Source organism: Amphibalanus amphitrite, unplaced genomic scaffold (genome assembly GCF_019059575.1).
Source record: "Amphibalanus amphitrite isolate SeventyFive unplaced genomic scaffold, NRLGWU_Aamphi_draft 000679F_arrow, whole genome shotgun sequence".
NCBI classification, from domain to species: Eukaryota; Metazoa; Arthropoda; class Thecostraca; order Balanomorpha; family Balanidae; genus Amphibalanus; species Amphibalanus amphitrite.
In genome coordinates this window covers 354136-380806 of record NW_024882173.1, presented here as the reverse complement: position 1 = coordinate 380806, position 26671 = coordinate 354136, and the positions used below count along the sequence as shown (strand labels likewise).

The 26671-nt window shown below is 53.0% G+C and overlaps 1 protein-coding gene across 1 annotated transcript; it reads left to right on the top strand.

Annotated features, from left to right (window-relative positions):
- On the top strand, window positions 1-26671 carry LOC122364480 (solute carrier family 49 member 4 homolog). The gene is made up of 12 exons (XM_043334875.1): window positions 1-155; window positions 2336-2481; window positions 6855-7008; window positions 7537-7627; window positions 9522-9634; window positions 10100-10225; window positions 10641-10799; window positions 21419-21548; window positions 22225-22333; window positions 22747-22933; window positions 23742-23924; window positions 24326-26671. The coding sequence occupies exons 1-12, from the start codon at window positions 122-124 to the stop codon at window positions 24484-24486; spliced, it is 1593 nt and encodes a 530-aa protein (XP_043190810.1). The 5' UTR covers window positions 1-121; the 3' UTR covers window positions 24487-26671.

Genomic DNA, 26671 nt, shown 5'->3' with positions numbered 1-26671 from the left:
CTTGCGACAAACGACAGTCGCGTTGTATTATATTCGGAAGGAACAAGGAAGTCGGAGTGGTGCCACAAATTTTAAACTTAGTCTTAAAAGCATAAGAGCAAAGTTGTAGTTGCTAACAGTCATGGATTTCTCTGACTCTGGAGACAGAGAGAGAGGTTAGTTGGTTGCAAGGCTATATAAGTTGGTTGCTTCTTACAATTGAAACGTTAGGTCTGCATCAGGATCAGCATGCTGAGCAACATCGAAATTGACAGAGGACTGTGCAATTCTTATGGGTTGGAATGGTATCTCTGCTTGCATGTGCATGCTGCTGTTGGAAATAGTTTTGGGGGGTTTTGTAACAACATAAAATGTGGATAGATGTTAAAAGAAGTGAGTGGTAGTTCAGTTTTCATGGCCTTGCATTCCAAATTCCAATTCGTAGCCTTGGCCTTAAAAGGATTGGTGAAAAACATGCTAGTTAGTAATCTCAAGCACACCTCATTATCAGAATACCATGTCAAAATGTCAATAAAATATAATCCATGATTGCACAACGCATTGCAAAACCTTTCAGACAGGTGTCCCCTAGGCAATCTAAACTATGATGTGTCAGGCTGACACCTGCACTGGATCCAGATATTCCTGCTTGATTTCCAGTAGAGGGCAGTCATCCAGTGATAAATGTGATGCCTGTCAGTAGCTACCTATGTTCTTTGGTTGCACAGGGCATATTGATATCACAGGACACAGGATACTGTGCTCTGCCCTGCACTTGTGCTGTGTTTGTGACTTGTCTGCTCAGGCTGCCAACACAGTGATTATGCTTACAGATATCCAAGCTGTATTGAAAAATGCCTGCTGATAAATCTAGCCCACAGGACAACAAAGATGATCTGTTCTGCTGATCCTGAGCATGACTGCTTCCTTCTGAAGTGACAACAAGGCATCTAGGCTTTCATAACCCAGTTTCAGTTTGCATGTACCACCTGAGGAGGGAGGGACTGCTGTCACCTGCAAGGAAGAATGAGACCTTAGCTTAAACATTGATGGACAGCTAAGCTTCCACAAGCAGACAGCTGCCACCATTGCCAAGGCTTTGAAGGCATTTACATATTTGCAGTGATTTGCTGGTCATTCGTCAAAATTGATAAGTGCACCTTGTCGCATCTTTTCCAGACCACGATTCAGCATTTTTCGAGTTCGGTAACGCGATCTAGAGTCCATTCTCCAGAAAAAGACATGAATGATAAGGGGTAGTGCAGGTACGCGCGACCCGCGCGATTCGCATGGTCGCTGGCCTCAGAAACGAGGCCTCTACAAGGCCTCGTCTCCTCGGCCTCCCTTCGCTGCACTACCGCCGTTGTTGTGGAGATACGGACGGTGACCTCTCACCAACCTTTTCATGGACTCCTGGGCGTGCAATTTGAGTCGTTCGTGACAAAACGAATCGCAGGAGGTCACCAGTAAGCTGAATAAGCGTGACGCCAAGTCGCTCTGGAGTCAGGGTGGTAAATACCTGGAGCGCACTGCCACCTTAGCCCTTTTTCACGGCACGCCGCTCCCCTCCGCTACCAAGTACTACTGTTTCGCCCCCCCCCCCTCACTAGGGCGGGTGAAGCCTTTCCCCACTAAGCCTTTCCGATATGCCTTTTACTCGATGTGAGCACTGAGCGGGATCCAAAGGCTGGGTGTCATCTAACTCCAATGACCAACTTAGCTTAGTCTGGTAAAGAAGGTATCTGATGTTTCATGTTAGTGCCATTGTTAGTAACTAGAAATTGTTTTTTTTTCTGAGCATACCTCGCACCTAGGAACTTGTAAATTTATTAGATTTTGTTCAAGGACAGAAATGTTTTACATGCTTGATACCTAGCTAAGATTGTGAAATTATTTAATGTATAAATATGAATAATCAATCCTTATGAGTTATGGAAATCTCCGGTTGGTTATTTGTCAGCACAATGATAGGCATCTCATCGGTCATTGGTGACACGCGCGTTGTTCCTTTTGTTGCCTTGGGAACAAAGGCTTTCGGGAGTACCTACTGAAAGACTTGCATTGTTTATTGGTCATAGTCACGCGCTGTCCCGGCGCGGATGACGTGTTCGGGGTGTGGCGCCGCTCCCCCCCCCCCGTCACCATAGTCGCCCCCCCCTCATCCGGGGTGACGGGTCCACACGTGGTCGGTCCGGCCAGAGCAGCCCGACCCGCCGTCGGCCAGCGGGTCCAGTCTTCGGCGGCGCTCCGTACCGGGAGCGTCAGAGCCAGTCGCGTCGGTCGCCCTCGACGTGTTCTGCCGCGCCCGTACCCGGCCCGCTCCGCCCGCTGACAGTGCTCCGCCGCTGACCGGCAGTGATGGTGGTGAACGCCGACATGGAGTCCGCCGACAGCGATCGCAGGCCCCTGCTGGCGCCCGCCGGCGCCGCCCCGCCCGTCGTCAAGACCTACAAGCGACGCTGGTACATCCTGGCCGTCTACTCGGCGCTCGGATTCATGCAGGTATGTGTGTGTGGAAGAAAGGGAGGGGATGTAGACCGAGGTGTGACTTTCGCTCCGCTATGCGCCGTTGTTGTCTGCACTCCTTTTTAATTTTCTCTCGCATTATGAGCTGTGAATTCCTGTAACTTACTTTTATCAACGTTCAATTATGCAAATCGAACATGTCATAGGAAGTTTCGGCTTCGTAATCTGCAGCTTTCTGTACTGTCGATTTTGAAATATCAGGAGGGAATGCTCAGAGCGTGATCGACGTATGCCTGGAGCTGCAATACTATGTTGCATTTCATCTTCGTCCGCCTTGCTGACTAAATAACACTACTAAATTAAATTACTGAATAAATGTAGTTTTGCTATGTCACCAATTCCGAATTCGTCGGTTTCAAATGCACCTAATATACTGATAATATCCAGACACCGTTGAGTAATTATACTGAAACCCTCGAGAGTACCTACGTTTTATGTTACGTAATACGTTGTCGTAGTTGGTATGATTTAAGGACGTTAACAATGCCCTTCATCATTTTATGTAAATAGCAATGCACTTTACGCTATATCTTTTGCTTAGTCACTAGTTCACCTCAAACTCGACGAAATCTAGGCCTGGGCCTGTATTCCATGTTGGTCAGGTCTTACGTGTGGGTGTGTTGGAATGTATGGACTTGCCACAACCTCCCTCTGTTTATCGTTGGCATCTGGGTATATCCGCGGTTCAGTCTGGATGTAGCCGGTTATTTCCGAATTCTGGTAGAATAATCAGGTTTTGATCCGGCGCTAGCGAGATCTGGAATTCGTAGATTATGCCATGAATTATTTCCCATGAATCATGACCTACCAAGACTACCCCATTGGTAACTTTCCGTCAAGCTCAGAGTCGGTTTGTTTAGACTTGAACTTGACTTATTGTTGATACTTGAACTTATTGAGTTTTGTTGTTTGCTACCTATATGTTTTACGCAGACCTTCGTTTGAAACTGATAGAACTAACGGACCCCACGGCCATGGATTGCCCAACTTCCCAGTCGCCCGCCGCGCCGGGTCGCCTCGTTGGTTCACCCGGTACGGCAGGGTATCTGACCCCGGCGGCCGGCGCCGCGCGCTCCCTGGATATCCGATATACGAAACCTGACCCGGTCTGGCGCAGGAGTGAGGGAGGATGGACTGGGGAGGGAAAGAGGAGGGATGGAAGGAGGGGAGCTCCCCTCCAGCTGGGGACTGACCTTTGTGGCCAATTTGTCGGGTCTATCAGCTGATTCAGTCGGGGTTGGTCGGTGATGATGAAAGGGGCTACTTGTCCGACCAGTCCAAGTCGCCACTTTTGAAAGTCTTTCGGCTAGTTTCACGAGTTTCAGAATATTTCCAGTACGTATGTTTTTCTTCCTTGTTTGCACAATCCTAGTTAAACTCAGATTGTGAGTGATCCATCGCTATCTACATATCGATAAGTTATCGTTTTCATCATCAGTCGTTGTTTTTCCCTAACCGTTGCCGCCACCGGGTACGAATCCCGGTTAGCGTTATCGATATGAGCATTGCACAGTGACACTGGACAGCCGGCGCAGAATCGTCCAGCAGAAGATGGTCGGTTGGTGTACCGGAATCACGCGCGACGAGTGCGTCACGTCCGGTACAGCGTAGTCTAGTTTTCTGAAATGCCTCCAGCGGATGTGTCCTGGGCTGTCCGCTGCACAGCTGGCCGGTCAGCCGCGGTGACGGACCGTTTGTAGCCGACCGATGTAGCCGTTTCTGTCGGCCGACTGCGAGGCTATAGCCAGGAACAGCCAGCATGCCAGGGTGGTTGAGTCTCGCTTTGGCCCTGCGAGTAACGAATGACTTAGCAGTGTCACCTGTTTTTTTTTGTGAAGCATCTCGTGCGGAGTAAGTGGCGAGATTTTGTGGCATCTGCGTTTTGGCGATGCTGTGTTTTGGCTTAGGATACCTGGATCGAATAATCAAAGTTGACAAACGACACATAACTGACGCACCGTGTCGATCCACTTTGGTAGAACGCAGCGCTGCCTCAGCCACAAAGATCCTCGCACCGCAGCTGCCAACACTTTTTGTCGCTGTGGGCTTTGTTAATCGGATGGAGGATGCGAAGTTACGGTTTTACGTGGCTATGGGATGCCGGATGCGAAGTTACCGTTTTACGTGGCTACGTTGAATTTAGCTGAGCAAACTGCAGCTCATCTGACGGATTCTGCAGAAAGTCATCCAATAGCGGTTTTGTTTGTTATCACTCTCATGTCGCAATCATTTAGTTTATAAATTATCTATGTTCAGCGGTGTTAGTGTAGTTTTATTGAGATCATATATCATATCAGTTACCCCACCTGATAAAAGGTGCTGGAATCGGTGAATTGCAAGACCATGACAAGACCTTATAGACAGAGCTCACTGGACAAGACTAACCGCTGCACTGGTTGTCTCAAGAATGTATGCACGGATCAAAAGGTCGCAGATCTTGGAGGTCGCTAGACCGAGCGGCCCGCCGGCCATGTGGCCTGTGTGCCCTCTGCGGCCCGTAATCGCTCGATGGGATGCCACGGTCAAGTCATGTGGCGCGTGCCGCTTGTTTAGACTATAGCTGGTCCTGGCGCCGTGTGGGTACGCCTGGAGGCCACTTCTAGAGGTGCAAACCTTACAAAAGATAGTCTCGCGTCTACGCTACCAGAGTGGCAGTGGAAGTTTTCCAACCCGGGACACATGCAGGCATATGTCTAGCTTGTCTGAAAAGGATTATTTTACTGTTACTGGAATGATGTATGAAATTCTGGGTGGCGATCAGCCGCCTGCATGTTGGCTGAAGAGACACACTAACGAAACATTGCATCTCTAGCCAGAGATTTATGTCCCTCGGGTGCCCCTGGCCTCTTTCACGAAGACCAGGCCCATCTCTGACCCAGACCAGGGACTCTGACCCGATGCTGGTCTAAAAGGCTGACGGTCATTTTCTGCCGGTGACTGATGACACCCTGCAGCTCAGACCCATAACAGGGAAATTCTGACCCGACACTGATCTGTGGGCATAGGACTGGTTGTTATTTTGTGTCAGCGGCCGGTAACAGCCAGCAGCTCAGACCCCTTAAATCACAAATAATATCTACCACGATAGTGCGCTAAGTCAGCTGCACATCTTGACAATGCTAGTGATAGCTCAAGTCATGTTTTCCAACACTGCGATCCTGCCGACTGTCAGTGACGGATCACAGCCGGCAGTCCTGACCGCTGTAGGGGTCGGCCGGCACGCCCCGATCACACCGAACCCGCGTGCTAATGTGCACGTGGTTCATGGGCCAGCCCCCTCGGCAGCCCACGGCTGGTGCCCTGTCGAGCGCCCTGGGTATGGAGGTCACGCTTATGTCACGTGATTACGGCTCAATGAAGAGGTCGTTCGGGCGAGATCAGACGGGGATTTGTATGTTCCACGCCCTGAGATCCGCAGGTTAGACTTACTGTAATTTTTACTTAGATACTAGTATATTCTACACTGCGCGCTTAGTCTCCGAGCTAGCCGTAGGGTGGCTAGCCTAGCTACCGGCTACGCCTTTAGCCAGGCTAGCCGTTATCGTCAGGGTATTTTATGGACAAAAAGTATTATTCAGTGGTGACATGGAACGAAATGATGGCATGGTGAACTTGTGATTATTTTGTGGTAGTTTCATCATCTGTTTATGACAGCTGCTTATGAAACGTGAGAACATGTGGCAGGCCGAGGGCAAACGTTTTCTGTTTTTGTGTGTGTTTTTTAAGGCGTGACTTTTAACAATAATAAATGTTTAACGCTGAACTGATCTACTTATTCCAGTTATTGTAGGCCGCACTCAGTCTTTTAAGTTAACACCGGGACCACATTAAACAAAACGTTGGAGTTGGGACAAACCTCGGATCACTACCCCACGCGCATCTCTCAGGCGGGCGCTTGTACCCTTGACAGGCGCACCAGACACTCCCTGTTGTAAGGCGTTTGACGCAGGCCGGCATTTAAGATTTTAAGTCACGGCCTGGGCCATCTCGACTGCTGTCTTATGTCAACGATGAACTAACACGACTGTCTGATATACATACAAAGATACAAAGATCATCGGCTTGGTCTATGTGGAATTTTAACGGGAGGCGATAAAAATTAAAAATGTTGCTGCCGTACCTCAAACAGCTTATCCCATTCTGCGTGATAAGTTTTAACTCTGTGCATTTTGATGAATGTTTTAATCGCCTCGAAGTTTGAGGGCTTGGCTGCTTCGATTTCCACACACTGTGCTATCACGCTGCCCCTGACAGATGTCGTATGCTCGCGGTGTGCCCGCAGTGTGTGCCTGTACCTGCTAACGTTTTACCGAGATTATGACCGCAATGCCCCTGTCGTGTGCCCACAGTGCGCCATCTGGAACACATGGGGACCGATCACGGAAGCAGCACTGGTGGCGTTCCCCGGCTGGGGAGAGCTCACCATCTCCAGTCTCACCAACGTGGCTCTTATCGCCTTCATTGTCTTCATGGCGCCCTATTGCTGGCTACTCGACAAAAAAGGTCAGTTCCCTGCAATCAATTCATTAAAAACCTACGGGCGGCCACTCGGCAAAGAGCCGGACCCTCTCAAGCAAAACACATTGCCATCGCGACAAAAACTCGTTCTTGCTCTGAGCTGCCACGGTCCGGTGCCACGGTCTAACAAGTGAAGCAGAGCAATATCAGCTGGATCGTGGTTCCTGGTCCCCGGTCGAAGGTCCATTAGCCCATGGACTGTCGGCTAAACAGAAAGGGTCCAGCGTGGATCACGGTTCACTGATTTGCTGACACTGACATCCCCCAGGGTAGGACGAGTCGCAGACAGCGTTGATAGTAGGGCCGCTGGGGCTTGGCGTTCAGTAGGGCGGTGATTGTGTGTAATTCAGGTGACTTCGATAACAGTGATGTCATTACATTTTTACTTTCATAAATTTGGTTCGAATGGATGAATGGATAGCTATGACTGCTCGCGACCCACGTGACTCCTGCCGTGATATCGTGCCCTGGACACCAGCCGTGACTCCACGTCCGTGTCTCCCTGCACCGCAGGAGTCCGTCCGGCCGTGGTTCTGATGGCCGCGTGTCTGGCAGTGGGCACCGCCCTGCGCTGTATCACTCTACAGCAGCCCTTCTTCAACATGTGAGTACCGGGCAGACGGGTGGCCTAACCCCGCTCTGGGGCGTGAGTGTCGCCGGGTCAGTGGTCGAGTCATACCTAACTGCTCTGAGTCTAAGCTATCAGAGGAATTGGTGCTGTTAGTTTGCTGCTGCAATGTGGTGTGGCTGCTCCACATTAACACGGCATCACGTGATAGTTGATGGCTGGCACCGAGCTGAACATGACTGACGGAGCGGTCATTAGGTCCATCGTCCATCGGCTGAAAAGGAGTGAGGGCTGACGTAACAAGGGTGTCTAACTAACGTTCTCTTGCTGATACTGGTTATCGCCGGCTTTGGCCCGAAAAAAGAGTCAGCGAGGTGCTATCTTCTGTTTGGCGGAAACTGAGATAGTCTGTGGGCTGGACCATTTCCTCATACCATTTACCCGCGGAGTGCTTTGTTGTTGTTCCGATATCTTTGCTGATTGTATCCGCAATGTTTATGTGATTACAGTATCTCTAAGTGTCAGGCGGTAGGCCAGTAGTCCGTCTGACTACATGTGATACGGGAGATGACGTACCGCAGATAGGGTTACGCCTCCTGCTATCACATACATACTCTGTCTGGAATTCGTATTTGTGTTGATATTGATGCAGGTGTCGTGTCGCAAATAGGGTTACCCCCGGAGGTACTACATATGCTCTCCTTCTTCGAACTAGCTTATTTTGTGGTCCTTCGTATGCATCCAGCTAGCACCATGAAATACGTTGCCTGGTCAGTGGGCACAGACCCCGGTTGGCTTTGTTCAATTAGCCAATTTCTAATTATATCGAAGAAGTATCTGTCTGTTACCTATCTCATTGTCAGCACTGCTGGTCTTGTTTTCCAGCTGGCGTCTAACCCCTTCGGAATCATATACCATGGTACAGATCTGTTACACAATCGTCCCCTGTCGCCACCCGCCCGCTCGATGCCCTCCGTGTGTGTTGTGCCGATTGTATAATGGCGAACGGTTCGCGGCCGTGTTAGTCACGGAAGGCTACCGTTGCGGCCGGTCCGTGCCACCTCGGCGCGGTGTGGCTGGGGTCGTGTGCTGGCGGACCGATCACGTTACCAGCTGTGTGACGGTGGTGGGGTTAGTGACTACTCTAGGCAGTGACAGGAGTCCGTACCGTGGGTAGGTCGGACAGTAACATCAACAAGTCAGCACAAACGCGTAATTGTTCGCGCTGAAACAAGCATTTGTCAAACTATGTGTCACCCGAACCCCAAGTGCGTCGTATTTTAATCGGGTAATATCCTGCGACGCACGAAGCCTTTGTCTTTGAGTCCTGATTACGGATGACTTAGTTCGTTGCGGCTGTGCTATTTCTGTCTCATCAGCGCGTTTTTCTGCGCTAAGATTCAATGCAGCTGTCCTAAAAACTTACACCGATAGCACAGATCTCGAGTGTGATAACTGATAACCGCATGTAGCGGCTTGGACTGGAACTAAATTAAAGCACACGCACACACGATGGCTTGCGAGCTCATGAAGAAACACCGATACATAATGGCCACTGAACGTGAACCGCTGACCACTGACCACTGAACAATGACCGCTGACCACTCACCGTCAACCATTCAGTGTTGACTGCGCTGACAGCCTCCGATTACTCGCTGGCAGCCACAACGGGCAGTTGTGGTTTTGCGTTCGTAGTCCCACTGACCACCCACGGCTGGCCGTTCACTGTTGAATCCTGACTCCAATGATTCCATTTGACTCGCCATTGACAGCCATCTATCCCTTTGCCGCCAGTGTCGCGTTCGTGGCCTCTGTGCTGACTCCCCCAATGAACACCAACTGCTCACCATTGAAGGCGAACGCCTCCCTTTGTGGGCAGTTTCGCGTTCATTGCCTCTGTGCGTGCTGACGGTGACCCCCTCTGTTGCAGTTTCGCGTTCGTGGCCTCCGTGCTGACGGGCGTGGCCGGCATTATGGCGATGGCGGCACCGCCGTATATCTCGGCCATGTGGTTCGCGCCTCACCAGCGCACCACAGCCACCGGTGAGTCGGGCACCAGGTAGGGACGGTCGCTCATTGTAAAGGGGTCTGCCGCACTATGGAGGAGTAGTCCTTCTCTAGCGGACAGGTGGTCCCTGCTGCAGAGGGACGGTTCCTCTCGGCGGACGGGTGGTCTATCATTGCGGAGGAGCCAGTGACAGGTCGGCCCTGTGAGTCGGGAGGGGTAGTCGCTGGTGCTCAGTTTGTCTGTGGTCGTGATTCAGGGTCATAGATACTTTGTAGGTGGATTTGAGGTCAATATGCTGCCAAATACGATGTTCAGTGTTAGGTGTTGGTTTGCCCATGCATTCCTTTGGTGTAAAAATCGCTGCTATTAGGAGTCCTTATTTGGTGGATTGAAGTGTGTAATGTGTATTTATCGTACGCTGTCTTGATGGTACCAGCTTGCTGCTGCTGGGTTACCAATTGTGTCCTGTGATCGATAACACCTTTTGTTCCGGCACGCAGGAGTACCGAACGTGCTGAACCAGCTGGGGATGAGCGGCAGCTTCTTGCTGGGCCCGCTGGTCGTGGCGCAGCCGAGCAAGAACCCGCCGCCCGGCCCGCCCAGCAACACGACGGGAAACGTCACAGGTTGGTGATTGTGGAGTCAGGGATCGGGGAGGATAGTCACGAGTCAGGTCGGGAGACGGGGCGGGCAAAGTGTGCCGGGAAACGCAACACGCTAGCCAATCAGGTCATTGGTCACTCACGATGAGACTGAACGTTGAACCTTATTACGTCACATATGCGAGTATCTTGCTTCTGCTTGTAACTCCTATCTAGTGTTGAGTCCATGGGACTTAACATGTGTTCAGGACTGTAGGTGTTGTAATAATTGTATTGTCGCTCATCAAAGTAAAATTACTAGAGTCATGTATTGCGCTCGAATGTTATTCGGAGACATTTAAACGCATAATTCCACAAGTTATCGTTGTCGGTCAGATTTTTCAGCGTTCTCTCGACATCACCCATTACCCACGTATCACCTCTCACGTTTCCGCGGCAGGCGTGGCGACCGCGCTGGCGGCCAACCTGGCCGGCGCGGCCGAGTCACTGCTGGACGAGTCGGCCCGCTGGATCGGCGTGGTGTCGTCCAACGTCACAAACGGCACGCACCCGACGCCGGCCGAGCTGCGCTCCGACATCATGGACCTCATGTACATCGGTCAGTGGAAGAGCCTGGTGGCGCTGCCGCCTCCATCATGCCTCATCCCTCACACTGCCTCTACGTCCATCACTCTCACGGGACGGGATAGTGGGGTGGTATTTTTTCAGAAATGTTGTATGAGGAGAAAGCAATTGCGGAAAGTTAAAGTCCGAGCGGGCAATGACAGGAAGCTCTTGGTATTTCTAGACGTTGCAGAAAATGCGTTGGTATTGCGTCATTTTTATTAGCCCTGCGGCCTGTACAGCTGTCTAATGCGCCTTGTGACCTGAATGCCCTCCGGGCCAACTCTAGGCTCTGTTTCTGTGAACGGCCGCCGTTGCCAGGCCGGACGGTCTGCAGTGAGGGCGTGTGACGGTACGCAGGCGCCGCTGTCCGCCGGACCGCCTCAGATGTGACCGTGGTACGGTCACTGCCACGAGGCAGCGCCTATTTACACAGACAGGTCACTGCACAGCGTCAAAGACGAGACTTATGGGGCACGCGAGTCACAGATCTGGCTTGGTTGCCATGGAAGCCAGTTTGCAGTCCGTCTGTTCTTTGCTTGTCAAACCAGCCCATACAATAACTTCGCGGTATAGATGTCGCCTAGAAACTCCTTGACAACTTTTACTCTAGAAATGCAAAAACGGGACCAGCGCCGATGACAAAAACCGCTAACACCCCACTGGATATTTTGATAGTGCGTCACAAAACAGGGTGTGTGGCGACCACTGGCGCGTAGCTCGGAGGAGGCCTAGTTCGTTTTTCGCTGCTCTGGACGGTCTGCGGTTTAGCGCACTCAGTACTCACTACTCGAGTTATAAACTTTTGTGTCGAGCACGACGGTTAAGATTCAAGAGGTGCTGCCAATCTATCGCGAGTGCAACGGTATTGCTTTTAAAGGCCTGCGTTCGCCTTATCTAATTTAATTCAAATTCTGGTCATGTTATTAATGTTCGTCTTCAAAGACAGCACATCTTACCCCCCATCTTCATTTGACCTCTCGCACCCGAGCACTGTCCGTACCCCTCCGCCTTTGACCCCTCGTAACCAGCTGCTGAGCTGGGTTTATCTGTGCCGTGTGACCGTCGTGGAGACATGCTGTGTCAGGCGTGGGTCCGACGGGGCGGTGTCTTTGAGTGCACCCAGACCTGGAGGGGGGGGGGGGGACTGAGGAGGCCCTGTGGGGGCCCGGGGTGGGTAGTTCGGGTGAAATTGTGGCAAATGGTACTGCTGTTCTAGCAGGAGCTCGAATGCTCTTTGCAGCTGGACTTGATATTTTTGTCTCGGAGATCTGAACGGTGTGTTCTAACTAGATGCAATTTTATTTGGTTAAGATGCTATGCGAACTTGGGAGCCGTCATACAAAGTTTGGAACACGTTTTGAGCAATATAACCGCCCAGCGCATATTCTTTCTACCATCATATACCCATTGAGCTGTGGCAGCGGACTGGCCCGCGGTGGCGCCGCCCCTCAAATGTGTTTATGCCGGTCACCGTGTCGTGTCGGCCGCCACTGGCCGCTGCGCCGGCGTCTGAGGCGTGGCTGGCATCTGTCTGACCCAGTTGTTCAGTCTGGCTCGGCGTGGCACAGACGTGTAGGGGCGTCTCAGTGACCTTTAATCTCCTCCGATCACGGGGTCACGCCCGGGGCGGTCAAGGGCTGATGGGGGCGGTTTCCACTGCCATGTGTCATCCCTTGGGGCACTGGGATGTCTCCTGTCAGTGTTACTTGATTCCCCTCCCTATCTGCTCTATTAGGGTGACCGGTTTTGCAAGAAGTTTCGAAAAGTTTTGCTCCCCAGGTCTAATCTAACGTATTTGGGGGTGCTGATCACGAATCCGGCGGAAAAAATATAAAATTCGAACTTTTTTTGACCGCCCCGGCTCTTTGAATATTTCCGGTTTTCTTAATTTTTGCATGTTTTTGAATAATATGATGAATGTAATGAAAAAATATGAACAATGTATCGCTAAATGCATGTACCAGTCGATTCGGCATACAGCGACGTCGAAATCGGCACGCCGCCTGCCTCACCGGCCTCGCAGGAAAGCATAAGGCTCGGAAGGTTTGCGTTAGTTACCCGATTCTCTCCATAGATGGCGCTGGCGTAGCCACCCGCCGGCCGGTCGTTGCCGTGCCGTTCACAGCCCCGGCGGTCACTTGCGACCGTCGTGGTCGTTATGCTACGTCTATCAAAGCACGACAGAAATGTTCACTTCATTTTTATGTTACTCCAGACATATTTTACACCTAATGTTGAATTGGATAAATGACTATCGTGAATTGGCGAAATAGTGGAGTGCGCTCGGGAGCCATTTACAATAGCGAGGAACGTAGGTGGATTGATCTGAGTAACATATGACACTGCGTTCACTGTTGATATGAAGTTTATTCACACCATGTAGTCGGGTGACATGAGAACAAAGTGACTAACATACCTTGTGTGCGACACATGGATGAAGCTAATGCTACTTTTTCATTTTGTTTCGGTAGGCCCGTTTGTTCAGAGCGTAGCCGTCCTGTCGGTCTGCGCCTGTTACAGCTGTGACTGATTCGGTGGTCAGCTTTACAGCCCTTTCGGTGGATTGGGTATGGCAGGGGGCCCCCGTTTTAAGGGGAGTCTGTAGAAAGTTGTTGTTGGTTGTTGGTGTTCCCCTCAGGGCCGGCTGGGGCCGGCCTGTAACCCCGTGAGGGGCTCCTTGTGGCGGAGGTAGCCGGCGGCCAAGGCCGCCACCAGCTCGCCGTCCTTCAGCTGCTCTGGTCGGATGTGGATGTTGCCCGTCAGTCGCAGGCGGGCGCCGGCCAGGCACGGGCACCTGAGCAACACATGCTCCGGAGTGTCGGCGCCCTCTCTGCACACGATGCAGCGGGCTGCGGGGCACGCCTTGAGGTTGCACTGCTGGCAGGTCGGGATGGGGCGCCGCCCGATACGGTGCAGATACTGCTCCGAGCGACCCCAGTGCCCGGCCCGCAGCTGGTGGACGTTGACGGCGGCATCCCGGTCGAGGTTGTTGAGCGGAGCCGGCATACGGTCCCGCATGATGTCTTTGAAGAAGCCGGACGGCCATTCCTGCCGCCAGCGGTGGGAGGCGCAGCGTGCGACGGCCTTCGTTAGCGTCCTCACGTCTGTTGCTGCTGCCTCCTGGGGTAGGCCGGAGGCCTCCTTGGCCAGCTCATCGGCCCTCTCATTTTCCCGCAGGCCGCAGTGCGCCGGGACCCACTGGAGGCGGATCGGTGACCCTTGGCTGGAGAGAGCGAGTAGGTCCTCCCAGATGGAGATCCCTAGGTGAGTCGTCTGGGAGGAGGCGCCGCTCTCCAGCATCCTCAGGGCGGCCTGGGAGTCGGTGCAGATGACTATTGGGTCGTCTGCGATGTCGGCGTCGGCGTCTCGGATGGCGTTCAGGGCCGCCTTCAGGGCACACAGCTCTGCCCGCGTACTGGAGCAGAGCTGGCCCGCTGGGACTCGGACCTCCCGAGTCTCTCCCGACGGGAGGGTGATGGTGGCACCGCCCCCGCCCTGGGAGACGCCTCCCTCCGCCGAGCCGTCCGACCATATCCAGGTGGCGCGGGGCGGCAGATGTTCCAATGTGGCCTCTGCCGCTCCCCTCCGTATGTGCGCAGGGGCCGCTCTCTGGCCGCCGGGGCCGACGTCCAGGCAGAACGTCACGGCTTCTCCATCTGCCGTCTGGAGTCCCCCGCCTTCAAGTGGTGGACGGTGTGGGGCCTCGCCCCGACTCGGTGCGTGGACAGCGCCCGAGCCAGCCAAACGGGGGACAACCGCCCCTCCAGGGCGGATGCCGGTGGCCGACGCGCCACCGGCCGTCGTCGTCTGTAGAAAGTCGCGCAACTCATCCTCGCTCATGTGTCGTACACAAGGGGGCTCAATGTCTCGGCCCTCGTCAACCGCTCGCTGCACGTTAACCAGTTCCATATAGTTGTTCGCTTGAACGTTAATTTCCGGCAGCCGGAAGTGCCGAATGGGCTGCTGCTGTGGCGGTGGGGGTGGCAGATTTGGCGGCGGTCGTGGCGGCGGTGCCGGCGGTGGCGGTGGTGGTGGTGGTGATGGCCGCCGCCGTTTCAGACGCCGCTGCTGCTGTTGTGGCGGCGGCGGCGGCGGTGGCGGTGGTGGTGGTGGTGATGGCCGCCGCCTCTGCTTCTGCTGTGGCGGGGGCATGGCATTAGGGCAGATGCAGTCCGCATAATCCAGAGCATTCGTCAAAAAATGCAACGACAGGAGCAGCCGCCGTTCCCGCCCCCGCCACAGCAGAAGCAGCGGCGACAGAGGCGGCGGCCATCGCCACCACCACCCACCGCCACCGCCGCCGCCGCCGCCGCCGCCGGCGGCGCCGCCCCCGCCGCCGCCAAAGCTGCCACCCCCACCGCCGCCAAAGCTGCCACCCCCACCGCCACAGCAGCAGCCCATTCGGCACTTCCGGCTGCCGGAAATTAACGTTCAAGCGAACAACTATATGGAACTGGTTAACGTGCAGCGAGCGGTTGACGAGGGCCGAGACATTGAGCCCCCTTGTGTACGACACATGAGCGAGGATGAGTTGCGCGACTTTCTACAGACTCCCCTTAAAACGGGGGCCCCCTGCCATACCCAATCCACCGAAAGGGCTGTAAAGCCGACCACCGAATCAGTCACAGCTGCAACAGGCGCAGACCGACAGGACGGCTACACTCTGAACAAACGGGCCTACCGAAACAAAATGAAAAAGTAGCATTAGCTTCATCCATGTGTCGTACACAAGGTATGTTAGTCACTTTGTTCTCATGTCACCCGACTACATAGTGTGAATAAACTTCATATCAACAGTGAACGCAGTGTCATATGTTACTCAGATCAATCCACCTACGTTCCTCGCTATTGTAAATGGCTCCCGAGCGCACTCCACTATTTCGCCAATTCACGATAGTCATTTATCCAATTCAACATTAGGTCTAAAATATGTCTGAAGTAACATAAAATAAAGTGAACATTTCTGTCGTGCTTTGATAGACGTAGCATAACGACCACGACGGTCGCAAGTGACCGCCGGGGCTGTGAACGGCACGGCAACGACCGGCCGGCGGGTGGCTACGCCAGCGCCATCTATGGAGAGAATCGGGTAACTAACGCAAACCTTCCGAGCCTTATGCTTTCCTGCGAGGCCGGTGAAGCAGGCGGCGTGCCGATTTCGACGTCGCTGTATGCCGAATCGACTGGTACATGCATTTAGCGATACATTGTTCATATTTTTTCATTACATTCATCATATTATTCAAAAACATGCAAAAATTGAGAAAACCGGAAATATTCAAAGAGCCGGGGCGGTCAAAAAAAATTCGAATTTTATATTTTTTCCGCCGGATTCGTGATCAGCACCCCCAAATACGTTAGATTAGACCTGGGGAGCAAAACTTTTCGAAACTTCTTGCAAAACCGGTCACCCTACTGCTCTATATCCTGTCCATGTTACTCAACTCGCCTTTCTCAGCTATTCTTGTTAAGGTTTGCTACTTTAGCCTAAGAAGTGTTTTCTTTTATTATGTGTATTGTGTGCATCATGTACCCCGTGCCGGCGCTGGGCTCGCCAGCCGGCCGCCGAGCAGAGCCGCCGCGCCGCTCTGCGGCACAGCCTGCGTTCAGGGGCACGCGTGCCTCGAGATTGGCCGGTTGACTCACGTGGTTCGAGCTGTAGTCGAGTTAGGTCGCGGCGGTGCGCGGGGAGTTGGGCTCTAGCATTGGACGCGGCCGGGTGTGTCGCTGGATCGCAGTGGAAGGATCGGTCTGCCCGGCCGTTTCAGAAACTCGGATCCACAGATTCATGTATAAACGGCTGTCTGAAAATCGGTAGTCGGTCTGCCTGGCTGTCTACCGGGGTAAGGAGGCTCGTTTATACATGCGTCTGCAAAATTAAGGGATCGGTTTGATCTGCCGGTCTCTGTGACAGATTTGGACCCAACGCACCAACTTAACCATTTCACTTTGTACCCGACATCATGTCGGCTTGAAGGGCGGTATTTTTGGGGTAGTCCTCGAGCATATCTTCTCGGGATTCATTTGTCATATAGGTTAAGGGTAGAGCCGGCACTGCGGCCGTTGCTCCGCTGGCGATGGGTGGCTCTAGTCTCTGACAGTGGGTGTTGTTTTCTGGTGAGTGAGCTGGTTTGTCTGGTTTTCTGGTTGCTAAAATACATCCTCCTGGTGTATCTATACACTCTTTAACTTGGAATTGTAACATAGTCCTCCTGGGGCCGGATGGTCGGTTCGATCGGCTGTGCTGTTATCAGTCGGTTGGATCGACGTTTCGGTCTGATTCTTTGAAACGGTTTATTCGGCTGTGTTGTTATCAGTCGGCTGAATTGGTTTGCCGGTCTAGTTTTGTTTGACACGGTCCGGTCGGCTGTGTTGTTATCAGTCGGTTGGATTGGTTTGTAGTCTAAGTTGTTTGATACAGTCCACTTTAAATACTTGGCATACAATTTGGCCTAGCTTTGAACCATGGAGGATTTGTTGGCGACCAGAACCAGACTCCGCTCAAAGGCGACCCGGCTTTGTAATGACCTCCGATCGTATCGAGAGGCAGATCGTACGACGGTGGATCCTGACCAGCTTGCCCTCAAGCTTCACCACCTGGAGAAGCTGCGCCATGAGATGGAGGGTGTCCAGGGTGACCTGGATAAGCTGGATCAGTCAGATGATACCAACCACTTGCAGATTCTTGAGGACGAGATGTTTCTCGGTTCGCGCCTCCTTTCTCGCCTTGAGAAAGCTGAACAAGCGCCAGTCAGGGTTGACGCTTCAAACTTCGCGGGAAACGCAGACTTCAAAACGTCCCTCACCGTGAAAATTCCCATTTTTCATGGTGACGTAATGCAGTGGTCTGAATTCTGGGACTTGTTTGCCATATCTGTTCACAACAACTCAGGATACGCTCTTGTCCAGAAACTCGTGGTACTGAAATCGCACCTGGCAGGTGATGCTTTGCGCTGCATTGAGGGCATTCCAGTGTCGAGTGACGGCTACCTTCAGGCCGTGGCCGCGCTCAAGGAGCGGTTTGAACGGGATGATGTGCGGCGGGAGACACTGATGCGTGACCTCCTGAACCTGCAACCCGTTCGACACGGCGACCTTAAAGGCATGCGGTCATTGATCGATCACTTGTCTGCGCGTACTCGAGCGCTCAGTACACTTGGCGTCCACCCAGAAAGCTTTTCGAGTCTGTTGCTGCCAGTCGTTAAGGATAAGATCCCTGAGGATTGGCGTCTAGAGTGGGTCAGGAGAGAGAGTGGAGACTTTACGGAATTTCTACACTTCCTCAACCGTGAAATACGGCTCCGAGAATCAGCAAAAGGGGTGTCAATGGTGCAGACACGACCCGTGGCCCCGTCCGCTTCCACTCAGTCTGTTACAAGCATTCTCACTGCGCGGCGAGAGCCCGGCTCTGAGAAGCAGAGGCCCCCTCACGGGCCAAGGACCGTGATGTGTCCTGTTTGTCAGCAGGCGCAGCACGGTCTAGAGAGGTGTGACAAGTTTCAAACCTTCAATCTGGAAGCCCGTTGGGAGACTGTGAAGGCAGTGAGGGCGTGTTTTCGGTGTCTGAAGTATGGACATCAGGTTCGGGACTGCAAGTGCAGTTGGTGCACGGAGTGTGGCGGGCCGCACCACCCCCTGCTCCACAATCATCGTCCCTCGCCATCGAATTCACCCAGCAACCAGTCGGAACTGTCGCCTGGGGCTGTACCTTTCTCTCCAGCACATCCTACTGACAGAGTGGCGCGCCCTGATGGCAGCCCAAGTGAACTCACGGGGCAGAGTCGCCACCGGTACAGTGCCAGTACGGCAAATGAGAAAGCACATTTCTTCCAGACGGCTCTCGTAAACGCTGTGGGACCCAAGGGTAGCCGGAAGGTCCGTATCCTCCTAGACGGAGGGTCCGACTCCTCCTACATCAGGAGCTCGCTGGCAGAGGAACTCGGTCTTCCCAGCACCGGCACGGCTACCTTTGCCTGCCTCGGATTTCAGGAGAAGGCTGAGGAGGCTCGCTCGTACGACAAGGTACAGGTGGAGCTCAGAAGCCTGTTTGGTGACTATTCTCTGAAACTTGACATGTGGAGCACAGATCAGCTGTGCTCGCCCCTTCCCACCTCTTCGCCACCCCCTGTTCCTGCCGGTCTGGATCTGGCCGACGACTTTGGTGGTGGCGAAGTTCATGTATTGATCGGCCTCGACAATCTTTATCGAATCGTGCTGTGGGGACAGGTGGAACTTGAAGAAGGGCTTAGAGCCATAGAGACTGTCTTTGGCTACGCCATTCACGGGTACCGCGGCGACGTTTCGCTGATACCGACCGGTCACCAGTCTTCCCACTGTCAGCTGAGACAGGTGAGGAGTCTGGATGAAGTGAGGGTCGGCCAAAATGAGGCCATGGATGTGGATGGCATGCTGCCTGAGCCACACTGGGACAAGCCTGTGGGCTGTTCCAATGAGATGAATTTGACGATGCAGTCGGATGAGCGTCCACCATCCGATCATGGTTCCGCAAAGGCGGGAACCCCGCAGCAAGAGCTGTTCAATGCAAAAAAGCCTCACCTGAGCGGTGACGACCTGCATAAAACGATGACTACTAAGGGTGGAGACACGACTCTCTCTGTCAAGGGGTCAAATGATGACACAAAACAAAATGGTGATGGCGGCGCCGGGCTGTCGCCAGGCAAACGCGACTCCTGGGCTGTCGCCCGGAGTCAGGGTCTCAAGCCCTCATCGCATGTTCCTGTGGAGTTCGTCCAATCATCTGCCGTGGACGAGACGGACCGGAGCCAATGGAGTGCTGTAGCACCCCGGCGGCCTCGCCGATGCCTGTCGGCTCCGACGCGAGACCGTCGGCAGCCGCCTCCGAAGAGCCGACGTCTGCGGCGCCGCTGGAGGAACGACGAGGCAAGATGGAGGTGGAGCCGGAGCTGGAGGACGACTGCCCCACTGGAGGCACCGTCTCTTTTCACAGCATTCCCACGTCTGTGGAAGAGGAGAAAGAAGAGGACGTAGCCGAGGACGCTGGCCCCCCGGCTCAAGGACCCATGGCCGGCTGCGGAAGGCCTGACCAGGCCCAAAAGGACTGCCGCAAGTTGGCGTGCGGCCAGTGCCGTGATGTGTGTTTTGTTTGTGATTTGTGCGCGCGTTGTGACTAGTGTCGAAAATGTGTTAACTTTTTGTTCCCACATTTTGGTGGGGAGGATGTTAAGGTTTGCTACTTTAGCCTAAGAAGTGTTTTCTTTTATTATGTGTATTGTGTGCATCATGTACCCCGTGCCGGCGCTGGGCTCGCCAGCCGGCCGCCGAGCAGAGCCGCCGCGCCGCTCTGCGGCACAGCCTGCGTTCAGGGGCACGCGTGCCTCGGGATTGGCCGGTTGACTCACGTGGTTCGAGCTGTAGTCGAGTTAGGTCGCGGCGGTGCGCGGGGAGTTGGGCTCTAGCATTGGACGCGGCCGGGTGTGTCGCTGGATCGCAGTGGAAGGATCGGTCTGCCCGGCCGTTCCAGAAACTCGGATCCACAGATTCATGTATAAACGGCTGTCTGAAAATCGGTAGTCGGTCTGCCTGGCTGTCTACCGGGGTAAGGAGGCTCGTTTATACATGCGTCTGCAAAATTAAGGGATCGGTTTGATCTGCCGGTCTCTGTGACAGATTTGGACCCAACGCACCAACTTAACCATTTCACTTTGTACCCGACATCATGTCGGCTTGAAGGGCGGTATTTTTGGGGTAGTCCTCGAGCATATCTTCTCGGGATTCATTTGTCATATAGGTTAAGGGTAGAGCCGGCACTGCGGCCGTTGCTCCGCTGGCGATGGGTGGCTCTAGTCTCTGACAGTGGGCGTTGTTTTCTGGTGAGTGAGCTGGTTTGTCTGGTTTTCTGGTTGCTAAAATACATCCTCCTGGTGTATCTATACACTCTTTAACTTGGAATTGTAACAATTCTGTCCATGTTACTCAGCCCATGATTCCTGTCCTTATTTGCTGTATTGTGTAATGTGTGTGCATCCTGTTTCAACCATATTTCGACCATCCTTCTTACAAACGTCGGCCTATTCTTACAGACCTTTGGGACTGTCCCATCGCCGCAGTCCGGGTCTGTGATATCAGCCTGTATGATCGGGGCACCTTCATATTCCCATTATACCACTTACACGCTAGACACTCAGGGTGAACGAGGGGCGGCGCTGTGTCACTGGTATACACAGAGGATGGTCTGTTGACCGCCAGATCCCCCTGCGTGCTGTCTCACTATGTTCGCCCCGGTTCCATGTGTGTCTGCTGGAGATATGGGACAGATTGTGGCATGAAAGGCCTGATTGTGGTGTTTGCAGGCCTTGAACTAGAAGAGTTTGGTCAAGGCTTCTTAACGGAAGTGTTATTTTTTCTGACCGACTGTTGCCCTTTCATTATTCCAATGTTCAAGCCCTATAACCAGCCTATAGAAATCAAATCGACGTATGCTGTTGTTGACGGTCATGATTGTCTAAGCCATTTTCTTCTCTTATAGCCCTTCTCTACCGGCGTGGTCTAAGGTTTCTTTATCCATGCAAAGTATTTGACATACCGCAAGATGTTTTCTGCCTGCTAACCAGTCCCATCGTCTGCCCTCAGACGCCGGTATCTGCCTGGTGTTGTTCGTCATGACTTTGGCGTACTTTCCGTCCCGCCCGCCGCTGCCGCCGTCCATTTCTGCTTCCACCAACACCGTCACCTTCCGAGAGGGACTCGGCATGGCCTTCAGGTGCGTATTCGGCAGGGACTGGCTTTGTGAAGGTGTGGTTTAGAGCGGGGTACCGAGTGGGGCTCAAACTTTAAACTTCCGTGAGGGATTTGGCATGGCATTTAGGTAAGTATCGGCTGAACCAATGTGTGGTATAGACTAGAGTGAGGTACCGAGTTCGGTTTAGACTTAACAGGGGTTCACAGGGGACTGGGCATGGCCGTCAGGTGGGTATTCGGCGGAAATCGCCTGTTGGAATGTGTGTTGTAGAGCGAGTGACCGAGTAGGGTTCAAACTTTGAACTGGGACTGGGGATGGCATTTAGCTGAGTAACTGGAAAGGGTATCTTCATAATTCATTCCTCGGTATTGAAGGACTGCGTGTCGGTACAGAGTGGAAGATCGAGATTGCTTCAAATCAGAATCTTAGTAGGGAGAGAGTGGTTATGGTATTTAGGGGGGTTTCTGGACGGGCTAGGTAAGAGGGCTCTGAGGGAGGTTACGGAACTATAAAAGCTAAAATTCTGCAATGCCATGAGTGGAACAAGATGTGTACTTGTAATTCGGATGTCAGTCGTGAGTCGTAAGTTGTTTTCCACTGCGGAAGTGAACCTCCGTTTTGTGCACACCTGTTTTTTAGCCCTGTCTCCGCTTGTCGCGACTCCGATCTGACACTGACTGTGTTTGTCCCTCGGCAGACACCCGGACCTCATCTGTATCGTGCTGGCGTACAGCCTGTCCCAGGGCGTGATGGGCGCCTGGTTCGGCATTCTGGACATCAACGTGCGCCCTCTGGGTGTCACTGAGGTACGATCGTGCGCCCGACCTTTGGAAACGCCAGAACACTGAAGTACTTGTGAAGGGATGTAGTTGGCTTATGACGAACGAAAATCAAATCGATAAATCTTAGGATCATATATATGTTATCGGGTATCGCTTCTACTGCGAACTCACTGGTAGCGGTGTTGGTGTCACGTTCTGGCCTCTTTTTGCGTCTGCGGTAGAAGCTGATCAGATTTGTCGACAGTGCCGCCATCTGCATCGTATCCATCTGTCTGTCTACCGAAATGTACTGGTGTCTCACTAACGTGCTGTATTCTGGCGACTCGGTCATACCGCACTTTCATGTCAATATCTCGGTGCGATCGCCATTATGTCGACAAGTCCCGCGTCGCCGCCGCCCCACGCTCACCACCATTCTCTCACTCCCCGTATTTCAGAACGAGGCGAGCATGATGGGTATGTGGGCGGGCATCTGCTGCTGCGCGTTCGCGCTGGTGGTGGCGCGCCTCACGGACATGTTCCGCGGGCACATCAAGGCCACCATCATCGGCCTACTGGTGGTCGGCCTGGCCCACTGGTGCTGGTTACTGGCGATCGTGGCCGGCTGGGCACCCTTCTCCAACGGTTAGTGGCGCCGTGGAAAGGCGTGGCCTCTGTCGTGGGCTGAGGTCGGGTTTATAGAGGCTGGGTTTGGATATTGGGTGATATGTGTGTTCTTCCATTTCGCCGGACTTGTTCTGAGATTTCTAAGATAGAAGTAGTCTTAGCTTTTGACCACCGCATTTTGTTGAAATTTATGGCGGCTGGTCTACCAATACCAGAATAGACCCCTATCCCCTCGACCGACTGACCGAGCGCTCCCTGCGCTTTCCGTCCACTAATGCCGTGACAGGTCCTCCGGGTGTCCAGAAAAAAAAGATACTACGGAAATTAAGTCGCATTCATTAACGCACGTGCCGATTTTGTTCCAACTTCACGTGCTTATAGTGCAAGATTTGGCAAAACTCATGAGCACTGTAATGCGTCGTTGGGAAGTTGTCTGTCTGCCCTCCGAGATGGTCAACATGACCATCAGTCACCTGCAGACCGTGCTAGTGCTGGAGCTGATCCGCCGGAAGGCCGCTCACATTGAGTATCTGCTTTGAGGAGCTGCCGCGACTAACCAAAGGGTTTATATGTCATGTGGCACCTGCTGTCTGTTTTGCCATATTTTTACGAATACAAGCATGTGCCAGTTTGAAATGTGCGGCGTTTATTTTCGGAATTACAGCAAATAATAATAGTATCCGTTTTTCTGGACACCCTGTACCTCTACCCTCCTTGACTGAACGCTGTATCGCCCGCCCACCAGTAGCGGTCCACCCCCACCCTCTCTCAGTGCCCATGACCCCCACCCTCCCTGACTGATCGCTGTGTGCCCTCCGTCCGCCAGTGCACCTGTTTTGCGCGGTGCTGGTGGCCATCTGCTGCACGTACGCCGCCTCCCCGCTCCTCTTCGAATACGCCTCTGAGGTCAGCTACCCCATCCCCGAGGACGTCGTCGGAGCCACCATGAGCTTCACATTCAACCTGGTCGGCATGCTCTACCTGCTGTTCTTCCTCAACAAACGACTTGGTGAGTCGGAGTCATTGGGCGGGGGGTAATACTTGTACAGATAGAATTGGTAATTTGTTGTCCGGTGTATCGAATTCATTGAGTGCCTGGTATTACTCGCTTAGATAGCATTTGAAATATAATTATATCAGTAATAGGTACCTAAATCAGTCATTCATTTCACAGCATTTTTTTGCTTTGACTTTGGTGTTGACTTTTTCAATATGTAATCGCGTTTTTTTTTTTTAACGTGATTCATATGAGGCCTGAGCTGCTATTCTTGTTCCATGTATCTCTTCTCAAATACATGTACCTGTTATTGAAGGCTCGCTTAATTTACGTTTACCTCCACGTTTTGTATCCCGTCTCCGTCTCTCCGCCAACTGCTGTCTAACTGCCCTCCCCCGTGCGCGCCTCCTCAGCCGAGCAGACGGTGTGGCTCAACTACTGCCTGGTGGTGGCCACGGCCATACCCATCGTGCTGATGCTGCGCACCAAGTCAGTCTACCGGCGCTCGGCAGTTGACGACGCCTCAGTCACGGCGGCCATCACCGAGTCGGTGTCTGGCTACCAGCCGCTCTGATGAAGGCGACGACTGGCCTAGTGTTAGGTGAGAGAGGGGGCCTCTCAGGACGATGCGAGAGGGGGGACGCCGCCTGTCTCCAGACACGGTCGGCCCTGACTGTGTCATAGTTAGGACACCTCGAGGAGACAGCGCCATCCGGTGGGTTGAGTAGCAGCGACACCTCTCTGCGGTGTGCCTCTGTGACGGAATGGTGTCGTCGCGACTGCTCTGAGACCGGCGAGGCGGCGGAATGGTGTGTTGGCGAGGCGTCGGGACGGTGTGTTGGCGAGGTGGCTCTGCAGTCGGCGTCGGCTGCGGACCGGGAAGCGTTCAGGCTGGCTGGGCTGGTATCAGTGCCCGCACGTGAGCTGGTATGATGCTGCTTTGATGAAAAGCAGCCACCCACTAAAGGAGAGCTCGGTTGATGAGGGGAGCTCGGTTGATCTGAGAAAAGCGTCACGGAAAGCTAGACTCAGAGACAGGACATCTTGCCACCTGTTCGAAGTGCTCAATCGGATCACTGCAGGAAGCCATTGGTGCGCCGACGCTGACTAGATTTGACGCACCCTGATATCAGCAAGTCAATTTTACTCGACCATGAGCTATCATGCCGTGCCTTCAGCGTCTTCTAAAAGTGTTTGATCTTTTTTGTCCCAATCGCTGCCCATGACATATATGCTGCCTCATTGAATAGCCTGAGTGAGTGAGGACCTTTGGAGTACCATGCATTACCTCAAAGATACTGTCGATTCAGCAGGTGATGCGCCCCTGGGTACCCTGCTTGACACCAAGTACGGAGAACTACAGTGCGTGCAGTGTATGTGTGTGAGAAAAAGAGGAAAATGGGAGAATCTGAGCTCCTTGCTCACTGAGAGCGTATGACCATGCAGGAGGAAGCCTACATGAGTGACAATCGTGGCCTATTCAGGGCAGAGAGGCTCGGTACTCGTGGTTTGCCGTGTGTAAATGTACATTACGACATTACGACATACGACATGTGTAATGTACTCGTGAGTGGCTCTTTGTGTGTTGTGCCCTGGTCTGCGGCCTGCGTGCTCGGGCGTCTTTCAAACGCTATCTAGTCCGTGCGCGGTACCTGATGTGGTCGGCACGGTGTGGACCGAGCTCCCCGAGCCGGGCTGTAGATAGCAGCCGTGTGAACGTGACTTTAGGGCAGGGATAGTGTGGTTTGTAGTGACAATATTCCAGTGTGTTTTTGTCCGATGCTGTTATTTGACATCGATGGGGTGTGGTAATACTACCCAGTTTATTTTTAGGACAAGGTTTAGTAGTTCTACAAATAGTTTGCCAGTTGGAAGATGGTAGCTCTGCGGAAAATGCAGATGTTTGTTGCCATTTTGTGAGTGAGTGTGAATCATGTCGCAAAGCTCGTATTTTAGAAGAAAGGTAGAAAGCAACGAGCCCAAAATTTATGTCGTACAACCTGATTATATAGTGTGACGCTCGCCGGCAACTGCGAGAGACCCAGCTGGCGAGTTTTGAAGCAGTAGTGCTACAACTGTGACCGCTGTTGCCACTGTGTTACTATGGTACACTGTGTTATGAAATGCGCGCACCTATTTTACTCTGGTGCGCCACGGACAATGCGATTGGCTCGACCCGTATTTTAGCGTGTGTTCATCTATTTCAGAGCGTGTGTGACGTGCGGATGCTGAAATGATATTTAAACCCCATTTTATTCAGTGCGCGATTGGCTGGCGAATCAAGTCCAGGTGTCAACCACCTGTCTATTACCTGGTGGTAGTATATCGGGTCCAAATTCTTTTAAGATCTTATGATAGACATTTATAATAAAAAAACCGCCAAACAGACCTTCAGTGTCTGTTCAGACAAATGCTAAGTAAATATGCATTTGGTATGACAGTATGGCGCCTTCAAATGTGATTGCAATCAGCGGTTAAGCTCGTGTATCGGCGGGTGAGATCTGAACATCAATTCAAAAGCGGACAATCTTGTCGACCATCTCTGATTCACCCGATGTGCTGCCACCATGGTGGGAGGTTTGTTCACACTGGCCGTGTTGACCCACCGTTTTCGTGTCCGCGCCCGCGGTGTCGGCTCCTGCCGTCCAGCCTCTGATCAGCAGAGAGCGGCCGCTGTGTCGGCACCGGACGGCTGTCGGGATCGCCGGGCTGCTGTGACTCACAACTGACCGTCAATACATAATACACAGATATAGCGC